Here is a 20,090-nt window from a genome sequence, read left to right on the forward strand (position 1 = left end):
GTGGTAACTTATCCTTTTGTTTTACACAATTTCGAATTCCCTTCTAGATGCAGTAATGTGTAGTCTTTCAAATCTTTTTACACAGGAATTTCAATGTCTCAGTCAAACTCATAGCTGTCAGCTGATAGCCATGCTTTTCCGTAGAAAATCCGTGGATATCAATATGTCCTTATCCAGCTTTCTTGGCTGATTTTTGCATCTATTTTTTCCTCTTTTTCATTCTTGACCTGGTTGTGAGTTTGGTCATGTGACAGTGCTAATCAAAGCATATGATTAAAACAATATAAAAATAACATACAACATAAAAATCAAATATACATTCGTCCAAATTAATTGCATTCTATGTGCTCAAATGTTGCGCATGCTGGACGTATTTCCCCTCTTTGTTGTGACGAGAGTTTGGGGTCATTAATGAAACAAAAGTAATCCAGTACATTGCTGAATTACTCCCAGGAGAAAGTAATTTGTTTAACATTACTCTTACGTTTCTCTGTAAAATGACCTGAATCACATTGTCTCATGATTACCAGGAAACAATATATATATATATATATATATATATTTTTTTTTTTTTTTTTCTTTTTTTTTGCCTGTCCCGTTTGGCTCTTTTGCCATCAGAATTATTGTCTAAAGGCGAAGAAAGATGCCCAACGGATTTTCTTTACCAAATTGACCATCCCAGCTTTGCCGTAATGGTCCATTTGATTCACCTTTTATTCTTTATTTTATTTTCACTTGCTGAATACGGGACAGACTTGACTGGGGGAAAGAAAAGGGAGAAAGAAAGAGGGAAAGAAAAACAGTTGAGAAGAGGGACGGGGGAGAAGGGCGAAAAACAAAAACCAACAGAATAAGCAAAAAAATAAATAAATAAATAAAAAAATAAATAAAAAAATACATGTATCGATCACCTGGATCACCTGTTGAGAAAGAAAAAAGAAAACAAGCAGAAGAAAACGAGAGTAATACAATAAACAACATCACAATGATATATGGGAATATGACAGTAAATACTAAATATTAAACATTATTGTGCAGCACGTAAGATCGACAGCACAGTGTGCATTGAGGTAGGAGCCAAAAAGGGTGTAGTTTGTGTGTGTGATCACCCGTGTGTACACCTGTGAGCATGGACGCGCTTGTTTTCTTAAACGGTTCCCTCATGTAATGATCTGCTAACCAGGAAACAATATAAACCTATAGGCTACAGTAACACGCGCCAACAAAAATCCCTACAGCCTGAATGCACATCACTACTTTTACCTGTTGAACTTCCGGGTCCGGCTGCTGGGCTTGGGTCGGCATTGAACTACTAGGAGAGAACCAGTTCTCCAGTCCCATCCCTAATAATCATCCCACTCTGACCTACAGCGTAGCATTACTATACAAGTGATAGAGCCAGTTTACCAAAATAGTTATCTCTTCACTCTACACCCACCCACAGCCTGACTTCAACTGACATTTTTCAGTTAGTAACACCTGATTTGTTATTCTTGCATCTTAATACTCACTCAGTGACTTGTATTTCATGCGTCTCACACATTCCTTGATGTCATTTTGCAGCTCAGGGAGTGTTTCCTTGAACCCCATCATCAACTCCAGCTCTCTCCTCCTGTTTCGGCTGCTTCCTCTTGAACTTCTCCTCATTTCTCAGGTGGATGTCGTCTTTGAATGTCAGGTCCAAAGGAATGACTAGCACAGTTACACGAACTCCTACTGGGCTCAGTGAAAAATTTCTTTGTCTATCTCAACAATCATTGTGACTCGTCGGCCCGAATCCTCCCCCTCTTGCATTTGACATTGTTCATTCTGACTAGATGCAAAGACTTCTTTTTGCAGGAGAGTATTTCCTGTTGCACTCTTTCCAACAGTCTTCTGACCAAGTAGTATTATTCTCAGTTCCTGCAGCTTATTACTGGAAACTGAGAAGAAGACAGCTGTCAGAGCAAAGTGAAATGGGAAAATGTCATGTTGCATATGATCTGAGTGAGGATGCTCTGTCACTGGTAAGATTATACACTTCTGTCTAAGTTGTCCATTTTTTGAGGGGTGAGGGGTGGTCGTTTCTGAGTTCGGTAAGATGTAATTACCTGGACATTGTGTTAAAGCCAAGTTATTTGACATGTGACAGACACTATACTGCTATCATTACTGAATAACCATACTGTGTCTATTACAGTCACTCATATCCTCTAACATTTTCAACAAAAGGTACTGCTGTTCTTTTGAAGTATATTTCTGTATTTTGTCCATCTCTGTTATCTATTTAATATGAGGGTGTGGAAACAGCTCTGACATTGCGGCACGTTTTTACTTGTGACACTGATGCTTGGTGATAGTGAAGCATACCTCCAAGGGATTCTCGTTTGGCCTTGACTTGACTTTGCCTCAGCATTGCTCCTTCTTCCACTTTCCTTCTTCTCTCTTCGATGGTCTGAAATATCTGCTGGTCTGGAACAAAGTAGTTCCTGATATCTATTTCCACATTGTTCAACTAGAGACTGTAAGGCCTCCCCCTCTCCTTCGATGTACTGCTCTATGCTGTTTGTTCCCAGCCAGTCTCCTCTGGTAAAAACTATAATAGTGTGTCTCCACACTCCATCACCAAGAAGCTCCACATGTGATGTCACTGCATCTAAGTGTTTGGCATTAAATGATGCATCTGCATCTATCACCAGGAGGAAGACATGGGGCCCAGGAGGGCACAAAAACATGCTGCGCATCAGTTCATCTTTGATCGCTTCAGGAGTGTCGAACACAAGGAAGCCTTTCCACCAGCCTGGTGTGTCAACAAGAATGATTTCAGTTTTAGCCACAAAACCCCAGCAGGCAACAGACTTTGGCGTTCTTTTTCCATCTTCCTGGTCTTTGTACCCCAAGATAGTGTTCCCTACAGAGGTTTTTCCAACATTACGGTTTCCCAGAAGAATCATCTGCAGGAGTAGTTTATCTCTTCTGTTATCGGACAAAACAGTTATTAGGCTTGGAGCTCACAGATCATGTAAGTTGTTAAATTCAGATACAATGATTAAATTCCCATAGTTCCGATATATTTTAGTGGACATTTGCAATACACCATACTGACGTCTATAATGACACTGAGAAAAGAAAAATCACTTTTTTTTAATTCATATTTTTTGTGGCTTCTCAAGATATTATTTAACCTGACATTTTTATAGATCAGTTTTTCATTTTCTGTGCTTTCTAAAATAGTTTTTAAGTTTTTAAGTTAAGTTTTAAGTTTTTAACATTTACAAAGTTCCCCCTATGACATCTCTCCACCTGTACTTAAAAAAAAAGTTTGTCATTTTACAAGACTTTCATGTGGTGGATATTTTCCTGGATTGAAACTATGCACTGTACTGCCTATGCAGTAATCTGCACAAGGATGCAAGAGCATGAAATACAGGAAGCTTTTGCTCGAGTGCACCTTCTGTCACACTCACCTGGAATGAGTGCTTTCATGTCATGTCTTTGGTCCTCGGCCTTCATCCTTCTTTCTTCTGCCCTCTCACCTACCTCCTTTTGCCTTTCTTTGATGACCCGGAAAATGTGCTCTTCTACCTTGTAGTAACTGCCACCATTTCCATCTTCTGCAGCAACTTTGTGACCTGAGATAAGTTACTCTTGTCCTTGTTGTTAAATACATGGTACCTGTTCAAACACTCTATTAACCACTCGAGTGCCTCTCACTCGCTTTTGATGTGTTGTTCTATTGTTTTTTCCCAGAGGAAATCCCCAAAGGTGAACAGCATAGTGCATCGCCAAACCCATTCACCTAAGAGCTTCATGTTCTCCCCCACACTCATCTTTTGCTCCACAGAGAAAGCTGAGTCTATTGGAATAACGAGGAGAAAAGTATTTGGTCTAGGCGGTTTCAACCTTTGATTGTCCCCGTCTGGGATCTTAGAGAGGGAAACACAACTCCTTCATCCAGGAATATCAATCACAGTGAACTTCCTGCCTTCCACAACGTCATGTCTCACTTCAGACTGAGTTGATCTACTTTGACCACACAACCTAACCCTAACCATTCAAAAGCAAAACTAAATTACCAGTTTGTTTACATCCAAACCTTTAGCTGAGAAGATCAAGAATATAACTGCAACGTCAACAAGAGAAAAAACAAAAATTGCTTTGTTAAGGAAAGTTTTCATTGAACAGCGTAGCAGTTTTTCCTCATGTTTATGTTCAAGGTACACAAAACAGTTTGAAGTGGAATTTTGAGTCATTTGATATGTGCGTTTTTGATAGCCTGCAGGAATTCAATCCATTTTGCCCTTCTGGCCAAACATAACTCAGGTTTAACTGGTTTTATTGTGTTTATGACATTTATTTTCCTTATTCCATAAATGCTAATATTATTGCACAAAAATAATAGCAATAATGGGCAATAAACAGTGTAATCTTAATTATATCAATGATTTATTATATTTGAGATTTTAAAAAATTATTAATATAACATATCAGTATTTTACGCATGAACTTATCAAGCTTTAAGCTATGAAAGCTAACTTGTCATGAGCTTGATTGATGTTGACTTGATGTTTATATCTCTCTCCTCAAAGTCCCCGAGCTTTCAGCAGAAGTCAGAATGGACAAACTCTATCTCCAGGTAAAATATTTGAGGAAAATAGGTATTCGGGCATATTCTACTGCTAGGTCACTCAGACTGTATGAAGTGAAGCAAAGCCAGCAAACACAGTGTATAGATTGGTGTAACAGTGCAGTCTAACTGGTTTTATAGATACAGTAACTTGAGAACTTAATCGTGATGTCAGTGCAGACTTAAAATGAAGAAACCAACACGCCAGCGACTGTAAATAATAGAAGTTATGCTAAGGTAATTGCTTTCAAAAGTTTTATTTTCCTATTTATAACGGTTACGATTATTATTTATAAGCTTTAGTAGAAAAAAGTCATATTTGCCTCAATGATTTTACTTGCTGTGCAGCACTTGGGTTCTAGTCTGTTTTGTTTAAATCATTTTATTTATGCTACTAAAAATAAAATGATTGACGTGAGTTAAATTGATGAACAAAACATTAATCTCATAGCACATAACAACAGCAAACACAAGCAAAGTAACATTGTGTCTGTTATCTCAGCAGAGTTCAAGGTCCCACACATCCCAGCCGCTTCTTTGAACCAAAGAAATAACTGAAAAACACAATTTCTTCTTAAATCCATGAGATACTTTCACCTGTGATTTGGCAGACTTACAGCATGAATAAATTTAGATTACAGTGATTTTTTATAAGGTTTTTGGTTGTCAGTATCAGTCTGCTGAGTTCATGATACATGATACTCCTGTAGCATGAGAGTCCCAGTAGAAGTAAATTTAAATAAAGTTCTCGCTGTCATTGTCTGCATTTAGGACATTTTTAGAAAGTGAAGCATTTGTTTTACAATGAAAAAAAGTCATTTATATATTCTTTTTCAGCTCAAAAGAAAATAAAAGTAGGATAACAACACTATAACAAGAATACTCATCATTTGATTTAATTTGAATAACCAAGTGAAAATCAGCAATAAGCTATATATACATACAGTGGGGCAAAAAAGTATTTAGTCAGCCACCGATTGTGCAAGTTCCCCCACTTAAAATGATGACAGAGGTCAGTAATTTGCACCAGAGGTACACTTCAACTGTGAGAGACAGAATGTGAAAAAAAAATCCATGAATTCACATGGTAGGATTTGTAAAGAATTTATTCGTAAATCAGGGTGGAAAATAAGTATTTGGTCACCTCAAACAAGGAAAATCCCTGGCTCTCACAGACCTGTAACGTCTTCTGTAAGAAGCTTTTCTGTCCCCCACTCGTTACCTGTATGAATGACACCTGTTTGACCTCATCATCTGTATAAAAGACACCTGTCCACAGCCTCAACCAGTCAGACTCCAAACTCCGCCATGGCCAAGACCAAAGAGCTTTCGAAGGACACCAGGAAAAGAATTGTAGACCTGCACCAGACTGGGAAGAGTGAATCTACAATAGGCAAGCAGCTTGGTGTGAAAAAATCAACTGTGGGAGCAATCATCAGAAAATGGAAGACATACAAGACCACTGATAATCTCCCTCGATCTGGGGCTCCACGCAAGATCTCATCCCGTGGGGTCAAAATGATCATGAGAACGGTGAGCAAAGATCCCAGAACCACACGGGGGGACCTGGTGAATGACCTGCAGAGAGCTGGGACCAAAGTAACAAAGGTCACCATCAGTAACACACTACAACGGCAGGGAATCAAATCCCGCAGTGCCAGACGTGTTCCGCTGCTGAAGCCAGTGCATGTCCAGGCCCGTCTGAAGTTTGCCAGAGAGCACATGGATGATACAGCAGAGGATTGGGAGAATGTCATGTGGTCAGATGAAACCAAAGTAGAACTTTTTGGTATAAACTCAACTCGTCGTGTTTGGAGGAAGAAGAATACTGAGTTGCATCCCAAGTACACCATACCTACTGTGAAGCATGGGGGTGGAAACATCATGCTATGGGGCTGTTTTTCTGCCAAGGGGACAGGACGACTGATCCGTGTTAAGGACAGAATGAATGGGGCCAAGTATCGTGAGATTTTGAGCCAAAACCTCCTTCCATCAGTGAGAACTTTGAAGATGAAACGAGGCTGGGTCTTCCAACATGACAATGATCCAAAACACACCGCCCGGGCAACAAAGGAGTGGCTCCGTAAGAAGCATTTGAAAGTCCTGGAGTGGCCTAGCCAGTCTCCAGACCTCAACCCCATAGAAAATCTGTGGCGGGAGTTGAAAGTCCGTGTTGCTCGGCGACAACCCCAAAACATCACTGCTCTTGAGAAGATCTGCATGGAGGAATGGGCCAAAATACCAGCTACTGTGTGTGCAAACCTGGTAAAGACCTATAGTAAACGTTTGACCTCTGTTATTGCCAACAAAGGTTATGTTACAAAGTATTGAGTTGTATTTTTGTTATTGACCAAATACTTATTTTCCACCCTGATTTACGAATAAATTCTTTACAAATCCTACCATGTGAATTCATGGATTTTTTTTTCACATTCTGTCTCTCACAGTTGAAGTGTACTTCTGGTGCAAATTACTGACCTCTGTCATCATTTTAAGTGGGGGAACTTGCACAATCGGTGGCTGACTAAATACTTTTTTGCCCCACTGTATATATTTTTTTTTCAAATGAATGTGGTGCACTTTATCTTGATATATGATGATGTAACACCTTGTCAGATTTCACACAAAGAAATTAACAAATGTTTTGTTTACATTTTGAGATAAACAACATAGTAAAGACCAGTGTTTTACATTTGGCTTAAAAAAGTCACACAGATTTAACAGGAGCAGCAGTAATGATTCCCCATCATCAAAGTGGCTTCAGAAGCAAAGTGTCAGATAGTATAAGTGTGCATTGTTTTGGAGTCAAATTAGGGTTGTTGTTTTTTTTCCTAGTGTTAGAATGAGCAGGTTACAAAACAGAAAAGAAAAGATACCAGACACCACAAGGATTTAGGTTTATGAAATATTGTTCAGTATTGTTTAATCAAGGGAAAACGCAGTATTCATGTACCAGCAAACTCAAGAATTTAATTCAGTGAGAAGGCAGAGTGTTTATCCATAAAAATAACACATGGAGAACCAGTAGAGTTGAGAGAGATTCTGAAACACAGGCAACAGAAATGCAAACATTTCTGTTATAAAGTAGGGGAGATAAGTAGGTGGTTGGTCGCACTTACTTAAACATCTCACTGGATATTGCATCAATTTCATGAAACAGAAACAGTTCTTATTCTTATGTAATACAAAAGGCATGAAGATGCAATAACAGTTATTGTTAGAGGAAAAGCATAAAAGGGAGCAGGGCTAAAAATATACTTCATCTGTTAACTTAGTAGAGGGATGAAAATGAACTATTTCCATAAACTGTAAACTAATTTGGACATCTGCAAAAACAACTAATAATCGTTAACTATTTATAACAGAAGGATGCAGTAATGCAAATGTAAAAGATGTGAAGTGCTGTAAAAGCACAAAGAAAAAGAATTCCTCACAACCTGCTGTGCTTTGTGGCTCTCTAGTGGAGGAAATTGCAAACAGCAGAAACTTTAACCCAAGATAGTTTTAGGGAGATACAAAGATGTCTGAAGTGTTTTAGTAGTTAATGGTTGAGCTGTAAAATTACATTAGAAGTTATTTACAAGGTTATTGGACAGAGAAATGAGGCACCAGGGACACACCTGAAATAATGAAGCTCAATAAATTTCATCTGGTTAAAAATATAAAACTACAGATCCAGTTCTAACAATGGTTCCTTAACAATTATTAGTTCCTTAATAATTAGCTAATTAGTTGCATAAAAATAATTTTAAATCACTTGGCTATTAAATGAAATTTGCATATAGGCCTACTTGTGCTTTGCTTAATTCTTTTCTTTTCATGCAGTTTTCTACTTTTACTCTGCTGCAGAGACAAATATTGTGCCTCATTATATTTATCCGAGAGCGCAGTCATGCCATGAGTTAAAATGTCTTCATGTGAAACCTATCCAACACTAAGTAATGCATAATGATTGTTATAAATTTAAATTACCTAACAGCACATAAAAACACAGGGAACTTAGTACTTGTGACAGAAATTATCACTATTTTCTAAATGTTTGCAAACCAAATAATTAATTAATTAAGAAAATAATAATAATAAAAAAAATCCATAATTTTGATAGCCCAGGTCTACACTATATGAACAAAAGTAATGAGCCGCCTACACATTACACCTGCAGGAGCTGCTCAGCTCTGGACAGGTGGGGGAATCCTAAGTTCATTGTAGTGGTGTAGCATAAGAAAATGACTCACCAGAAAAAAGCCACATACTTAATTTTATTGTGAGCTCCAGACTGCACTGGCTCTAAGGTCAACACGTTGTCAATTCATCCAGCTATATAAGCAGATGTTACAGCACATGAGCCATCATGGCTGCTTTCAGCAGCACTCATGTCTGGTACTTATTTTGAAGCATTAACTAACTAAATATTCAATATTGTTTATTACATTATATTTCAATACTCCATTTTTCTTACATATCATGTCTCATCTGCTAAACAGGACCTAAGCTGGAATTGCCCTGCACTAGTCCAGCAATCCATCACTATAAACATCTACCCCAACACTGCACATTACCTAGTTTAATACCGACAGTAAATACAGGTTTCGTATAACCTTTGAATAACATGAAATTATCCATCTGTTGTCAGAGACAAGTCTCAATATGAAATAACTAAGTCTGTACTTTATCAAATGTCACTAACTGAGGATTAAGTACCTTTAAAAATAATATCACCTCTTCCTCTCTTTTTCACATCTTTGTCTCTCTCTTAGTGTCACACATTTCATTATTACTTCTGCCTGGAAATCTGTACTTTTGTGTGTTTGCAGATATTTGATGAGGTCTTTGAAATTTTATAACCACCACTGGGTCGTACTTCTAACTGCAAAAAGAGAAGGCTCTGTAGAAGACTGTGGGAAAATATCTCTAGTTCTTGACCTCTGTAAACTCCAAATCCAATGTATTTATATAGCACACATAAAAAAAACTGAAAATTTGCCCAAAGTGCTGCGCAAAAACAAAACAAGAGATAAAACGAAAGATAAAACCTCTCACATTAAAACTCTCACATAAAATAAAACAAAGCGAATAAAAAGAGCATATTAATTCACATCAGTCCAAATGCTAATTAAAAAAAGATGTGTTTTCAAAAGAATTTATAAGCAGGAAGTGAAGATGCCTGTCTAATAGTTAAAGGCAGTATATTCTAGAGTTTGGGTGCCACAATTGAAAAAGCTCATTCTCCTCTAAGTTTCAGCCTCATTTTTGGGACAACCAAAAGCAGCTGGTCGGCTGATCTAAGGGCCCACGAGGGAATATAAGGCTGAAGTTCATCAGGAAGGTATGGAGGAGCAAGACCATTTAGGCATTTGTAGGCCAACGTTAGGACTTTGAAATTAATTCTGTCATTAACAGGAAGCCAATGAATACAGGACAGGATAGGTTAGATATAGTCATGCCTGTGTGTACCAGTTAAGAGACGAGCAGCAGCATTTTGAACAAGCTTGACAAAACTGGCTTAAGCTTTTGCTATTTTCCTTAACTGGAAAAAGCTTTTTTGCAACACAGAACTGATTTGTTTATTAAATTTAAAACCCGAGTCCATAATGACTCCCAGACTTGTGACATGCTGTTCGATATATTGTTGGCTTGTATGACCCAAGCCAAGCATAATTAATAAGTGGGTTGCATAATTATCTCTGATTGAAGCTCAAAAGGTTCAGAGCCATCCAAGCCTTGACATCTTCAAGGCAGTTTAAAACGATTGGATGGGGGCTGGATTATTAGGTGCTAAAGGCAGGTAAATTTGGAAGTTGTCAGCAGTGAAGGGATATCTCATGTTTTCTAAGAATAGAGCCCAAAGGGAGCAAGTACAAAAAAACAGAAGAGGACCAAGCATTGACCCTGAGGAACCCCACAAGAAAGGGGGGCTGAGGTGGACAAAACATTTTTAATATTAACACTGAACGTTCTGTCACTCAAATAGGAATGAAGCCAATCCAGTGCTGCACCTTTAAGCACAAGAATCACAGAGCTTCCAGAATCGTTTGCTATAAAAACCTGTAAAAGTGCTGTTTCAGTGGAATGTAAATGTTTAAAACCAGACTGAAAAAACTCCATAATGTCATTGGTATCCAAAAATGTATTGAATTGGGTAAAAACAATTTTTTCCAATAACTTTGAAAGGAATGGGAGTTTCGAGATCAGTCTAAAATTTGAGCGGGGAATAAACATTGATGGATTATATGCAGGAAGTACTATTGCTGACCTGATACACTCAACCTTGTTTACAAAGAAAGAAAGGAAATGATTACATATGTCAGCAGAGGCTTTCAGGGTGGTAGCTTGAGGCACATTTAGAATAGAGCTGATGAGGGATAATGACAATTTCACGCAATGATTTGAGAAAAATATTGTTTTTTCTCATTTTTCACTGTATTCTGATAAAATTTCCAACAGTTGCAGTTTATAGGCTCAGTTGCTCAGTGTCATGTTATATTGACTAAAACTTGTACATTTTGCTCATTCAAGTTTCAGAAAGCATGATTTAGTGTTAGTTCACTGGCTAAAGATGTGTCAGACCAAAGTCTTCAGCCAGGGTGCAGCTCATATAAAAAAAAATCTGCATGACAGCATGTTGTAACCAACTGTAGTATCAGATTTAACAGACTACGAAATGAAAGTAACAGAAAGCTATTCCTGATGATTAATTTTAAACCCTGCTCATGAACTAACTGCAGGGTGTGACAGATAAATTTGCTTTGAAGTGTACTAGGGGATGGCACTGAAACCCACACTGTTTCCATCAGCAGGCAATGGGCGAGCACCTTGCATAGCAGCATTGCTGCCACTGGAGTGAGCACAATTGGAGTGACAGGGTAGTCTCTTCAACAGTGAAAGGTCACTACAATGCCTCTGGGACTGCATTATAGATAGGAGAGCAGCTCTGAGCTTTTTCACACACAAACCATCTGCACATCCAACAGGAAGCGAAAGGGTTTTATTATGTTTTGATTAAGAGTCTCTTTAAAGTTGTTACAGTTAAGATATGTTTTTGTAGTGATAGAAAAGTGGACAGCCACCGAATAAGGCTTATAATAGTGATTTATGAAGGGAAACTGCTCTTGAAGCACACTGGTATATGGAACTTTGCAGGAAATGTGGTTTAATCGTGGTGGATTAAACACAAAGGTGAGACAGAATTCATGCTAATGTTATTCAAACATGAAGCGTAACTTTGGTCTTCTAATGCTGCTGGCTGACACTTCCAATTTTGAAATCTGTGAGATCTATCCTTTCATCAGAGACAATGTCTGTCTGTGTATATGCTGTGGGGTGAACAGGGGAATCTGATCTTTGTTTACATCTTTTTGTGGAATCTGTTTACCTGCTCTTTCATTCCTTGTTGTTTTAGCTGTATCTGGTGGACATGTAAATGGTTTTAAAAAAGAAAGAAAAAAGTTGCAAACCCAACAAACTGTACTACTTACCATTTAGAAATGGAAATGGAAAAGAAATCACTTCAGGTCAGCAGGCACATAGCCACAGATGTTCTTTTACATAATGAAAAAAAGCTGAAATTTCATGCCAAAGCAAACCCTAACCCTCTCCATCTGCATACTGATGGAGAAAAGCACTACATAATTTTAAACCTATAAAGACAGGAACCTGAGATACAGACTTAAATACCTTGCCACTTTAGCATCCCCAGCAATCTTAAAGTAAACAACTTTTGCAAAAAGCTGGCAAGATATTTCAACTTTAATCTCAAGTCATCGCTGACAATGGAACGGGGACATCTAGGTGATGCATACCAACGCGCCCATTACCAATGTTAGGGTTACAAATGAAGTTGATGCATTTGTGAGATGGGGAGGAGTAGCAGTGCAGTCTGGTGCTAGTGAGCTAATACTGTAGGTACTATAGGTCGTCATACCCCCCACCCCGCAGCTTGATTTAAATTGCATGGAGGTGGAGGGAACAGAGGTAGAAAGCGAGGCAAATGTGGAACCAGAGGACAAAAAAACCCCATGTGGAATCGGAAAAATACAAAGCTACATAGCTGGTCTGTTTTCAGAAGCCTGGTGGTGTCAAAACATTCATGTCCCAAGGTTTGAGTTTATGTGGCCATGAGGTTTGCCACTTGGCTTCAGTGTATGAGATTTCAATCTTGGGTGGTATAAGTTTTGCAGGGTCATCCACCTTGAGGTTGACCTGGGTGTTGGTGCCATCCATGGTTGAGGATTTCTGCAGGCTGCAATCCTGTTTTGGCCTGCAGAAATCCTCAGAAGTCCCCTACCGGCCCTGGCTCTGAAAGACTTCTATACCACAGATCGGAGAACGAGGAAATGCCACCTTTCTCTTCCTCCCTCATTTCCTCCCATGTCTGCGCTTGGGTTGGGACTGTGGGTCTCGGGTGCAGCAAAGAGAGGTGCAGGATGCAGATGAAACCAGTTCCTGCAATGAAGACCCGGTGAAGAGTAGGGACTAATGCAGGGGGGTGACGTTAGGGGTAATGGAAGGGGAGCTACCTGGAGTGGATGATGCTGATGTTGTAAGCCTGTCATCTTTAACCTCCTAGGACCTGGCGTCCACATATGTGGACATCACATTTTGCGTTATTTAGACCAAATACTCAATTTTGCTCTACAAGGGCCTGATATCCACTTACAAGGACATTATACTGCTACTGGTCTATCAACATTTTAAACGAATATCCTCATATGTGGCTCTAATTTTTCTTAGAAACAAAAAATCTGGTAAAAAAGGTGCCAATATGCCCAAATATCAAAGAGAAATTAAAAATGCATGCTGTGGAAGAGTTCGGGTCTTAGAAAGTTCCACTTGGCATTCTCAACTTCTTTTTCATGATATCTTTTCTTTGATGCCTCGGTCCAACAGTTTCTTTCACTTTGTCCATAAATTCCAGTTTAATTGATGATTTTTCTTTTTCTTTTTTCATGTCCTTACTGGCACTGCAATTAGAATTATTACCTGAAGGCCAAGAAAAATGCCCAACAGCTTTATTTTCTCAAGTAGAAAATTACAGCTTTTGCTATACTGTCCACTTGATTGTCAAAATTTGTTGAACCTTTATTATTTTTTATTTATTTATTTTTCTTTTCATTTTGAGTTATTACAATCAGAACGGACAGGACTGCGGAAAGTGAAGGAAAATAAAGAGAAATAAATAGAAGTTCCAGGTTTTGGAACACCTTACTCAAGGATGTAGACTGAGTTTGTGATATATATCATATTTAAGAGACATGCCCCCTGGGCACCGGTTTAGCTCAGTGGGTGAGCAGTCGATCACATTCCCCATAGTCACTGTTCCTTGTTTGCTCTAAAGCAAACAGTGCTAATGAGGCTGGGACAAGCAATGGTAGCTTATTTTTCAAATTAAGCTACCTGAGCCAATTCTCCAACAGTTCTCCAACATGAGAGGCGCTGCTACCCCATAAATTCACAGTATTGTTGGACTCTTTTTCTCTACATTTTTAAATTCACTACAGAATGCAGTAATCTTGTCATTTGTTCACTTGGGAACTTCAAAGATGTCTGATGAAACCATAGATCTGTAGTCTGATGTTTGAGAGAAGTTGAGAGTCATCTGGTTCTCCACATTTGTGCCGATATGAAGATTCGATAACCAACCCAGAACTTTCTCAAAGTTGCCGGTTGATTGTCTGCGCTCTAAGAAAGACTCAGGAATAGAAGGTGCTGGACTGCTTCCTTTAACTGAAAACAAAACACACATTTAGACTTATTATGTGCTTGATAATACTTTAAATGCTAGGAATGATAATATAATTGGACTTACAATCAGGGATCAAAAATTCCTTGCTGTTTCCAAGAAAGTGTGATAATCTCTCTATATCTTCATCCAGCTTTTTAATTTTTTGGCTGATTTTTGTATCTAGTTTTTCCTCCTTGCCATCTCTCTTCCCCTGACCAGTAGACCTGGTTGCGGGTTTCACCCTGTCACCAACTAATAATAATCATCAAAACATGTTAATAAAAAAAATCATCATTTACAAAATAGGATGAATAGAAACATATTTATTATCTTCCTCAAAATACTCACCCAGTGACTTGGATTTTGTGCCCGTCGCACCTCCCCTAATGTCATTTTGCAGCTCATGGAGTGTTTCCTTGAACTCTTTCATTAGCTCCAGCTCTCTCCTCCCGTACTCCCGCACTAGTCTTGGCTTCAGCACATGTTTCAGCTGCTTCCTCTTGAACGTCTCTTCGATTCTCAGGTGCATTTCATTGATGTTTGGACAGAAGAGCTTGCCACTGTTTCCTGCTACTGTTTCCTCTATCTTCTCAAACAGCTCTGTCACCTGATTCATATCCATTTTTTTCATATTGTTAATGGCATGGTACCTGTTCTCACACTTCTCAATCAACCAGCGCAGGGCACTATGCTCCCTTTCAATGTGCTCCTCCAAAGATTTATCTGCTAGTTTGTCTCCATATGTGAACAGAACCATTGCGTGTTTCCATACAGTGGCATGAAAAAGGTTCATGTGATCCTCCAGAGTGACTCGTTGAGAATCTCTGAATGTCAGGTCCAAAGGAATGACCAGCAGAATAACATGGACTCCTGCCGGGCTCAGTGAAAAACCTCGGGCAATTTCTTTGTCTATCTCATCTGTGCAGCATGAGGAGTCCTGCCACCAGCCCAGGGTGTCAATCACTGTAACTCGTCGGCCCAAAACCTCCCCCTCTTGCATTTGACATTGTTCATTCTGACTAGATGCAAAGACTTCTTTATGCAGGAGAGTATTTCCTGTTGCACTCTTTCCAACAGTCTTCTGACCAAGCAGTATTATTCTCAGCTCCTGCAGCTTATTACTGGAAACTGAGAAGAAAACAGCTGTCAGAGCAAAGTGAAATGGGAAAATGTCATGTTGCATATGATCTGAGTGAGGATGCTCTGTCACTGGTAAGATTGTACATTTATATTTTCTTTTTAAAAAAGTTTTATACAGCTCCACATTTTCTTTGGGAACGGATTTCTGCATTTGGTAAGATGTAATTACCTGGACATTGACAAGTTATTTGACATGTGACAGACACTATACTGCTATCATTACTGAATAACCAGAAACATTGTATCTATTACAGTCACTGATATCCTCTAGCATTTTCAACAAATTTTGAAGTATATTTCTGTATTTTGTCCATCTCTGCTATCTATTTAATATGAGGGTGTGGAAACAGCTCTGACATTGCGACACGTTTTTACTTGTGACACTGATGCTTGGTGATAGTGAAGCATACCTCCAAGGGATTCTCGTTTGGCCTTGACTTGACTTTGCCTCAGCATTGCTCCTTCTTCCACTTTCCTTCTTCTCTCTTCGATGGTCTGAAATATCTGCTGGTCTGGAACAAAGTAGCCCCACCCATTTGCTGCCACAGTCTCAGTGATTTTCTCCAGCAGCTCTGAGATTTGTGTACCATCACTTGCATTCTTATTATCAACTACATGATATCTATTTCCACATTGTTCAACTAGAGACTGTAGGGCCTCCCCCTCTCCTTCGATGTACTGCTCTATGCTGTTTGTTCCCAGCCAGTCTCCTCTGGTAAAAACTATAATAGTGTGTCTCCACACTCCATCACCAAGAAGCTCCACATGTGATGTCACTGCATCTAAGTGTTTGGCATTAAATGATGCATCTGCATCTATCACCAGGAGGAAGACATGGGGCCCAGGAGGGCACAAAAACATGCTGCGCATCAGTTCATCTTTGATCGCTTCAGGAGTGTCGAACACAGGGAAGCCTTTCCACCAGCCTGGTGTGTCAACAAGAATGATTTCGGTTTTAGCCACAAAACCCCGGCAGGCAACAGACTTTGGCGTTCTTTTTCCGTCTTCCTGGTCTTTGTACCCCAAGATAGTGTTCCCTACAGAGGTTTTTCCAACATTTCGGCTTCCCAGAAGAATCATCTGGAGTTTTGGGATATGTTTCATCTCTTCTGTTATCGGACAAAACAACGATTGGTTAGGCTTGGAGCTTACAGCAGCTTATACTGAGATAAAATTATCAAGGCATATGCAGGCCTGTAAAATCATTGAATTGCAATGGAAGTATGTGGTAATAGAATTCATTAACATATTCAACACATTAAAATAGTGGACTTTAAAAACTGGAAATGTTTGTTATTGTAATGTCGTTTTAACACAGAATTTTATGCGATTTTTTTGAGGTATAATTTATTTTTATTTTTTTTCTAGATGCACGTATATGTAAAATGTCCCTTTATTCAGTCTTTCTTTGCATTAAATGTCACTTTTTTCCAGGTTCTCCCTGCACATAACGCTAAAATAAATAGTTTGACATTTTCAGATGCTTAAGTTAGACTGGCATTGCTTTCACGTCTGTATGCTTAACATGCAGTTTTAACAACCTGATTTTGTTTGACTTTTGCAAAATCCACTACTATATGAACCTTGTTTAATCCAGTGTTTATTTTAATGCACACATCTATCCAGTTGTATTAACAAATACTTTTACAGGAAGTTGTGTGGTGGATTATTTCCTGGATGGGCACAGTTATGATTCTGGGAAGTTGTATGTCCCATAAAGTGGCAAATTAGTCCTTTCATCTTGATGTTTGCATTGATTGAATAAATATGGTACCATGATGTGCTGCCATTATGTCATAATATATAATACAGGGGATGTGTTTAAGTGCTCCTTCTGTCACACTCACCTGGAATGAGTGTTTTCATGTGTTGTCTTTGGTCCTCGGCCTTCTTCCTTCTCTCTTCTGCCCTCTCAGCTACCTCCTTTTGCTTCTCTTTGATGACTTGGAAAATGTGCTCTTCTACCTTGTAGTAACTGCCACCATTGTACCACACCATCTCTTCGATCTTTTGCAGCAACTTTGTGACCTGAGATAAGTTACTCTTGTCCTTGTTATTAAATACATGGTACCTATTCAAACACTTTTCTATTAACCACTTGAGTGCCTGTCCTTCACTTTCAATGTGTTCTTCTATTGCCTTTTCTCCGAGGTAATCCCCGCAGGTGAACAGCACCATCGTGTATCGCCAAACCCGTTCACCTAAGAGCTTCATGTGCTCCTCCACACTCGTCTTCTGCTCCACAGAGAAAGCCGAGTCTATTGGAATAACAAGGAGAAAAGCATTTGGTCCAGGCGGACACTTGGATGCATTGAGCTTAAACCTTTGCTTGTCCCCCTCTGGGATCTCAGCAAGGGAGAGGGAGCTGCTCCAACCGGGAGCATCAATCACAGTGAGCTTCCTGCCGTCCACCAATCCATGTCTCACTTCAGACTGAGCTGTTCTTGTTCGGCCACACTCAAATCTCTCCTTTCTCAGAATGGTGTTACCAGATGAACTCTTGCCAGCCCATCTACTCCCTATGAGTATGAGCCTGATCTCAGTCTCCTCTGAAAAACAAAGAAAATATTGAAACTTTTTTGTTGCAGATAAAAAGAAATAATATTGTGTTCTTATTAGGATTGTGAAACATCTTTTTTGGATTGATGATAATGCAGCTTGTTGTGACCAGATTGGCACAGAAGCTTTAAAATAGAAAGCGGGCTTATCTCCTCAAAATGAGGAGCAGAATAGAATCATTCAGCGTGACATTGTTATCATCACAGTTGTCTCCACTGCTTTAGATGATTGACACAAGAGGAACGTTCTAAGAAATTTGTGCATGGGAGAGTTATTTCTGACCCTTTCATTTCTGTCTGAGGAATAACAAGTCAAAACTAAAATAGTGAAACATTTTTAGAATGACCCTGAACCAAAATGAATAAGTGATCAGAAGCAACAAGAGGAAAAAGAGAAAATATTAATTCAGATAAGAATGCCTCAGTGCCTCTTATTGACAGAATATTCAGTTGAAACAGCTGAAAAGCGTAGGCTTTATGATGCAATGCAGTGCAACACACAAATGATCTTTTCTGGCATCAAATATATAAGCTCAGACGATACTATAGATGGCAACAAAGAAAACTGCAGTGTCAGAACACGATTAAGAAGTTAACCAAAAGCATAATTTTTGCAGGGCTGTTTTTCTTAGGAAAGTTTTTCTCTCAACTGTGTTGACATATACAAAGCTTCTTGGGCGGAGCTCTCATAAGGAGGAATGTTTGTCAAAAGGTTGCTGGGAACTCTGTTCTTTCCTTCCTGGCAAAAAAGGAAATTCTGGCATAACTGGTTTAGTGGTATGTCTCCTGTCTAAAAGCAAATGCCCAGACTTGTGTTTTTGGTTTTGTTTCTGTTTTTGTTTGCTAGTGTCTAACAGGGCTCTCAAACCTACAACTACATGCTCCAATTGCAAACACATGAATTTTGTCTATGACCTCTAGTTATTGAATCCAAATCCAAACAAATACATTTAATAACAATTTAGGAATGTGTTGATAGATTTCTTTCTTTCACATCATTGCTTCTGACTAACTGGTATTCACAATCTGCAGTGAAAAATTAGCAAACAACAAAAAAAGCATTGTGGATAGACTTTATAAGTTGTTTCGCCTTGTGATAAGCCTCAAGTACATTTTGTAGCTCCATGCTGATTCGTTTTTATTCAAATTGCTTCAAAAAAAGTAAACAATATTTCTCAATTAACTTACCAAGATTGGCTTCCATTTTTCCTATTTCTGTTTTAAAAGTGCCTGTGAATGGTCCCAAGCTCTTCACTGAGGTCGAGTGGATAAAGTCTGTATTCAGGCATAGTTTAGTACGAGTTCTTGCAGCCTTGACTGCATAAAGTGTGACTGAGAGGGCAAAGTGTTTGTATCTAAATCATCACAGCAGTGCAGAAATCCAGACTAACTGGTTTCAGACAGGTAGTGAGCGGTAAATGTTCTGTCAGTTTAGCCACAGTAAAGCTACATAACTACACTGCATCATTCAATAGAAATCATTACATTTGCTTTTTTTTAAAAAAAAAAAAAATCTTACTATAGCTGATGCAAATAATGAGTGTAGTGGGTGTTTAAGCACCAAAGATCACAAATAAAAAATATATTGATTTTTAATTGAAGAAATTAATTTAATCAAATCCAAAGATAAAATGTTTGTCTACATATACAGTATATACATGTATTTTCCAGTGATGTACTTTCAAATTACAAAACCATTACATATTCAAGGATGAGTCATCCAATGTGCCGTGCTCCTGTAATTATCCTGACAGACACATAATGATGTTGGGTCTCCACAAAAAAGAGCATCATTCAAATCCAGAGCATAAATGAGCCTCTAGGGGATTGTGAAATTATAAACCTGACTTTCACTAAGTCAGCTGAAATGGAATAGACTATTATTTGTATGCAGCATAGGCTAAAGCGTGGCCACGATAACTTTATGGTTTCCATTTGTAGTTGTTATCCATCTTTAAATCATTAAAGTCAGGCATAAGACAATCAAAAATACACGAGTTGTAGAAAACAAAAGGTAATTTAGAATAGAATACAACAAAGAAAATGACACCATCTAAAAGCATTT

The 20,090-nt window shown here is 38.6% G+C and overlaps 1 protein-coding gene and 1 pseudogene across 1 annotated transcript; both read right to left on the reverse strand.

Annotated features, from left to right (window-relative positions):
- Positions 1-1,564: 1,564 nt before the first annotated feature.
- Positions 1,565-12,826, reverse strand: LOC148096007 (GTPase IMAP family member 8-like; annotated as a pseudogene).
- Positions 12,827-13,830: 1,004 nt separating this feature from the next.
- LOC102796457 (GTPase IMAP family member 8-like) lies at positions 13,831-19,341 on the reverse strand. The gene is made up of 6 exons (XM_087836265.1): positions 19,214-19,341; positions 17,315-18,016; positions 15,878-16,576; positions 14,676-15,455; positions 14,412-14,579; positions 13,831-14,329 (listed from the first exon to the last, which is right to left on the reverse strand). The coding sequence occupies exons 1-6, from the start codon at positions 19,227-19,229 to the stop codon at positions 14,127-14,129; spliced, it is 2,568 nt and encodes an 855-aa protein (XP_087692391.1). The 5' UTR covers positions 19,230-19,341; the 3' UTR covers positions 13,831-14,126.
- Between the last annotated feature and the right edge of the window lie 749 nt (positions 19,342-20,090).

This window comes from Neolamprologus brichardi, chromosome 23 (genome assembly GCF_056152115.1).
Source record: "Neolamprologus brichardi isolate AB-2024 chromosome 23, ASM5615211v1, whole genome shotgun sequence".
In the NCBI taxonomy this organism is placed as follows: Eukaryota; Metazoa; Chordata; class Actinopteri; order Cichliformes; family Cichlidae; genus Neolamprologus; species Neolamprologus brichardi.

Excerpts from the sequence above, each read along its gene's own strand:
- LOC102796457 (XM_087836265.1), bottom strand. Across the intron at positions 16,577-17,314 it reads CATGAAAACACTCATTCCAG|AAGAGATGAAACATATCCCA; the intron begins GTGAGTGTGACA and ends GTCCGATAACAG. Across the intron at positions 15,456-15,877 it reads CAAACGAGAATCCCTTGGAG|TTTCCAGTAATAAGCTGCAG; the intron begins GTATGCTTCACT and ends TTTTCTTCTCAG.